Below are 5,863 nucleotides of genomic sequence, written 5' to 3'. Positions count from 1 at the left end.
TCTTTAATCTTAGTTTTCCCATTTGATGTTACCTGATGCTGTCTCTTCTTGTGAGGAAAAACAGTGACGAATCAAAAAAACACCTCGAAACAATTATTGACTTTTTCCTGGTTCACTCTTTGTTTCAGAGAGTGTTTCATTCTGCAGGACCAGTTATAATACCTAGTAAGAAACTGCAATTAATGTTGTTCGAAGAAAACATTAAAAAATGATGGACTTCTTGTAATCGTACATCTAAATTAAGAATTGTGTCACAATCCTTTTTATAACTCTTGGATCATAAGAGTTATTCCTTTATGACAGACTGCTAAAAGGGGGAAACTGTCTTGAGCATATGCTGATGTTGTCACGCTGATTCCTTTTAAGCTGGAAATCAGTATTGCTTTCCTCTTACTGTTGATTGTATGCAATGTTTTAAAATTTCTTACTTACTACATTCTTGTCTCAGAAATATTAACCCTTTCTTTGACTGTTTTCTTTCAGAGATGTGGTACTGGGTTTTCCTCTGGGCTCTCTTCTCCTCTCTCTTTGTCCATGGTGCTGTGGGAGTATTAATGTTTGTGATGCTGCAGAGGCATAGGCAGGGGAGGCTGATCTCTGTCATTGTGGTCAGCATTGGATTTCTGGGTTCTATAAAAAAAGCAATGATAACCAGTAAGTCTCTCTTGTCTTTTTTTATTTTTTTGTTTTACATCTAACTTATAAAAAGGAAAAAACAAACACAATGCCTTTTTCTTAGTGATTTATTAAATGTTTATTAAGGATTTTGCCTTAGTTATACAGCTATCCTAATGCTAATGACAGCTGAGTTGCTCTTCTGTTATGTAAAGATAAAACTACTATAAATGGCTAGGAGAGTGCGGAAATCATCTTATTCTTTCATTTTGGAAATGTTGGGTACCAAGCTGTTCAAAAGGTCTATGCTCAGCCGGTCACATATTTTTGGGATCGGGAAGAGCACTCTTAACATACTTGTTGCAAGTTTTTTTTTGTCACAGGCTTCTGATTGAGATCACTTCTTAGTACCATTTAAGCCACAGGTTTCTTTTGGAAATGAAGTCCTGATTCCACTCGTTGCAAGGCTGAATTCCTGCTTATTTCCTTGGTCCTACTGGAGGTTTTTAAATTGTAGTTGGAGAGGATGTTGCTCTCTTAAAAGAATGAAAATTGCCATGCAGATAGTCATTTACAGCTAAGAAAATTCATTTGTTTGGAGATGTTAGGCTTGGTTCATGGATTTGAAAGAAGTTCCTGGTCTTGGCCGTAATGTTACTTTCTACTTTTGGATTATTTGGGATTGGAAGGAAAGACTGAGGAAGGCCATTAGACTCCCCACCAGTCAAAACAAAAATAATATTAAGCTGTGCTGTTGTCTTTGGCAAGGGCATCTGTTACGTAGTTTCTTATGGTATTAGTCTAGGGTCTACCACTAGATACTTTTTTTTTTTCCTTGACACTGTATCCACAGATAAGATGTTAACCATTTATCTGGTCAAACAACATCTGGAAAGTTTACAGAGCTGCAGTCATAACCGATACTCATCGTTAAAACACTGCAGAAAGCAGGAGTGGTTTATGTGGTTACAGCTGGCCAGGTATGGTGCACAAGTGATGTTGCCAAGAATGTGTTGAGGAAATGCTGCTTAGTGCTTTCCATCTAGAGTTATTTGTGTCAGATACTGGTTTCTGTCTTGGCTGAGAAATTCTGTTATTTGTGTCAGTACTGAAATATATGCTGCAAGATCAGCAGGACACTTTATTTGGTTTTCAGCTTTATCGTATTATCCAGCTATGCTTATGTGACTTATAGAGCAGAGCAATAGCTTTCCCAAGCAAACAGGAGCATGGCGAGTCTCCTGGTTGGGGAAGAAATAGTGAATATTATCTTTACGGGCAAGAAGCTTGTGCTTCCTTGTCTAAAACAATGCTAGTAAGGAGTACCCAACACTAAACTCTGTAGATTGAATGAGGCCCTCTTTAACCCAAAGATCTTCAGTGTTGTTGACAAGATGGTCTAACTTGAAAGGCCGTTGTGAGTAAGGAGCTGTAAATCTAGCAACTGTCATATAGTCTGCTGGTGACAAGCCTTTCTGCCTTTCATTCCCGTTTTTCTGTGTACTGCCCAGACGATCAAAACAGTGATACCATTTCAGCTTTGGACATGTTCATGGATGATTTGTGACGGATCACTTCATATTGCTACTGAAAGTCCTTCTTGCCTTTTGGTTTTCCAGGTTAAAAAAAAACAAAAACAAGAAAAGTTTCATTAGGACTTTCCTCAAAAGGTTTTAATTGCTATATATTTCTAAGGTTAGAATTTCCAGTATACTGCTAGCTGCTTTTTTTCTTTTTTTTTTTTTTTTTTTTGCTAAGGTGAGGTGAAACCAGTTGAGTACCTTACATTACATATAATGCTGATTTTTGTCTTATGATTAACATGGCAGTGGCCCAGCTACAAGCTGAGTTGTCCAAGAGCGTTTCTGAAGAACTGAAGATTGGAAAGGTGATGCTGGAATATCCAAGTAGAGACTTCTACAGTATTCTGTGGTGGAGAGGATTCAGTTTCAGTGTTTTTCAAATGAAAGAACTTTGTGTCTTTTATCTATGCATAAAAAGAGGAGCAACACGGTTGTATTCTTGGCATCCAGTTTTGCAGGTCAAAACATTTAACAAGTAGCAATACTGTTTATGTGTAAATTTGCCTGAGAATTTCTCCAAGCTTAGACTGTGGACTCCTTGTGCTGTTCCCAAAGGTTTTGCAGAGAGCATTGCAGCTTGGTTAGCCAAATATTTTTACTTTCAGGTAGTGTTGCTTCTGGACAGCACTGGGTTGTTTCATACTGAAAGAAAGTCTGTGGAGAGCTTCTGAAGACAAATTATGATGACAAAATTTGCAAGAGAAGATTTAAAAAGAAGATTTTTAGTAGCTATTGTGCTGTAAAATGGGATGCAAGTTGAAGTATTTAGTAGTTTGGATATGCCTGATCCAACACTTAAGAAATTGAAATAGCAAACTGACTTCAGCTTTCGTTTTTTTATTTCGTCATTAGTGTAGGTGAATGAATGCAATACATGTTTATTAAATAATGCAAGTTTAATTTTGCTTAGGTAGATATTTCAAACTTTCTGGCCTTCTGGGATCTTTTTACTAGCATACAGAAAACGCCTCAGTTTCTAGGCTTTAAAAAAAATCATGGAACTTAATGGCAATAAAAAACTATTAAAATATTGCTAAATAGCAGAGGATACTGCCCCCAAAAAATAAAATAAAATCCACAACCAAAAATCCAAACCAGCCAAGAACAGATAAATGTCAGGCAGTTTAAGGCAAGGATTTTAGCTGTGTTTTGTTCAGAAGGGTCTGTTCTTCCTCTCTCCCCACTCCTTTTTGGAGACATATTCTCATCTCCCTCACTGGGAGCCTGTCGCAGTGTGCTTTGGCTTCATGCCAGTTGCACTGGGTTATGCATTAGAGGTTGCATTGCATGCTGTTATTTGATGAGTATAAATACATAATTACCAACGAACAAATCCTTATGGTTATGTTATTGATGTTTCCCAGAAAATCTGTGTTTTTTTCAAGAAGTGAAAAAAAAATTTCTGTTATCAATTAACTAGTAGAATCAAATGTGGGTATCCCAGTTTGGACTGTTTTGAATTCACTTTGAGGGTCCAATCAGCAAAATAATTTTAATGTCAGTACTGGGCTTAGGCTAAAGGATCTGTTTTAGTTTTTGACAGCAGATAGTCAAGGAACAAATGGAAAAGCTTATGCAAGGTAGCTGAGTGAAATACCAGAAGGCTAGCCTTCTGGTGAGAGATTTCTGACAAAATACACTGCAGAATATGTGTGTGTGTTTGGTGGGTTTTTTAAAAATAAAAAATAAAAAAACCTCCCACAACCAAACCATCAACCACAAATCTTACTTAACAGGCTGAATAATGGTGTTTGTAAATACTGTTGTGGCTACAATTATTAGTGAATTCTACTCTTCTTGGAATTTTTGTAAAACTGAGGTGTTACTTTTTTGTCAGATGATTCAGACACAGATCGTACTTCCAGAAAACCTGTTGGGATTTAATGTATTTCTGTGTAACTAATGCATTTTTTGATCACTTGAGCAGATTATTTCTGTTAATGACTGTGCAAAACCAAGAAAATGCCAATTTTTTCTAAAACTCTTGCCTATTATTTAAAAAAACGTGGTGGCTTTTTGGTTTTCCTTGAGCTTGAAAAGTCTCTGTAATCTTTGAAAGCATTTAATTATGATTAGATGGCATCTCAGAGCACACATACTGAAAGTCTGTAATTAAGTTATGGGGTTTCATCTTCAGGAAAAATTAATTAATTCTGAAATAAATGATAATAAATTTAATGTTTGCTCTTTAGGCAAGGAAAGCAAGCACTGTACAGAAAACACTAGTTCAAAAAGTATCGTGTAAAAGCTTCATTCTAGGTGAAATTTTGAGGTTTGGATTGAGTAACTTTTACCTATGGACCCAGCTATACACAAGCCCGTGTTTCTTTTTTTGAATGAGAATTTTAGTAGCCTTAAGAGCCTCAGAAATTATTTGAGCAGAAGGTGTTACTCATCATTAGCATGTTGCGGGTTTTTTTGACTGATTGATACAAAGACTTTTTCTTGCTCTGTGGCTTTTGTTCTTTGAAGGCATGTGATAAATTCAGTATCTAAAAGACAGCAGAAGGGAGTTAGTAGTGCCTGGCTTTGTTTGCAGTGCAATATTTTGTCTCTGATTTATCCTGGCTGTTTGATGTTATACTATAAATGGAAATGTGTGCACAACTGGACAAGAAAACTGGTCTCTTAATTTTAACGTGTTATACCTCAAAGTCTGATCATTGATTACATGTCCATGGATAACAGTGCAACACTTTGATCTTTTTCATGTTTTGCTTGATTTGCTGAATAGCTGTCAACAATTGAGTAGTTTAAGTCAAAACTAAACTGATGTGACATAGTATGACCAAGTTATTCAACTGAAATGTTAAATTAAACTGTTAGATGTGTGTTAACAGTTATTTTGCAGGCACTAGTAGTTTTACTGTTGTTGTCTTCTCCCTTGCTTATACAAGCACTATTAAACTATACTTCAGACTTGGACACTTGTTAGAGGACTTTTTTACTCTAATTTCAAATTACCTGTAGACAAACATGAAAAGAAAAATATAAAATTTGAAGATATCTACAGGGAAATGGCAAGATTCAATTTTCTTAACTCTTCCAATGTCTGTTTGGTTTAATTTTGTTCAGCTGGGAAAATCATTCCTGAAGGACTTGCATAACTAGAAAAATAAAAGTAAGGCAAATAATTCTGTAGTGCCATGAAGTAATACAGTGTTTGTTCTATAAATAGTTGATGCATAGACACCGAAAATAATTTGTCATATATTTTGGCCTTAGCTTTTTCTGTGGTTTGATCATTGTTTTTCTTGTGATTCCTAGGTGCTGCAGTAGCTGGAATTTACAGAGTAGCAGGAAAGAATATGGCTCCCTTAGAAGCTCTTGTCTTTGGTGTCGGACAGACAGTACTGACATTAATTATCTCATTTTCAAGAATTCTTGCAACGCTTTGAGACTTGTATAGAAGGGAGGGAAAAAGCGCAACCAGTTAAAGATAATCTTTAATCTGAAGGGAAGCCTTCTGAAGGTGGACTCCTCGGCTCACAGACTCGACTTCTGACACAAGAGGAAGCGAATGATGTGGAGCTGCACGGTCCACCTAGAGGCTCAGTCGAAGGAACAGGCTGTCCCCTAGTGTCGGAACTGCTGTCCTGCTGCTCTGCGCCTTGGGTGCCTCAGCCACAGGCAAGGTGCAATCCACGGGTGGGAAGCTGGGATGG

At 36.8% G+C, this 5,863-nt stretch overlaps 1 protein-coding gene across 1 annotated transcript; it reads left to right on the top strand.

The window, feature by feature from the left end:
• Window positions 1–483: 483 nt before the first annotated feature.
• TMEM170B (transmembrane protein 170B) lies at window positions 484–5,596 on the top strand (the record flags this gene model as incomplete). Its single annotated transcript, XM_009871716.1, has 2 exons — window positions 484–654; window positions 5,466–5,596. Coding segments are annotated over 2 exons (302 nt in total), but the record flags the coding sequence as incomplete, so codon positions are not given.
• Between the last annotated feature and the right edge of the window lie 267 nt (window positions 5,597–5,863).

The sequence above is a fragment of the Apaloderma vittatum genome, unplaced genomic scaffold (genome assembly GCF_000703405.1).
Source record: "Apaloderma vittatum isolate BGI_N311 unplaced genomic scaffold, ASM70340v1 scaffold10256, whole genome shotgun sequence".
Taxonomy (NCBI): Eukaryota; Metazoa; Chordata; class Aves; order Trogoniformes; family Trogonidae; genus Apaloderma; species Apaloderma vittatum.
Note: the sequence above shows the minus strand (reverse complement) of the source record. Positions and strands in the feature narration are given on the sequence as shown.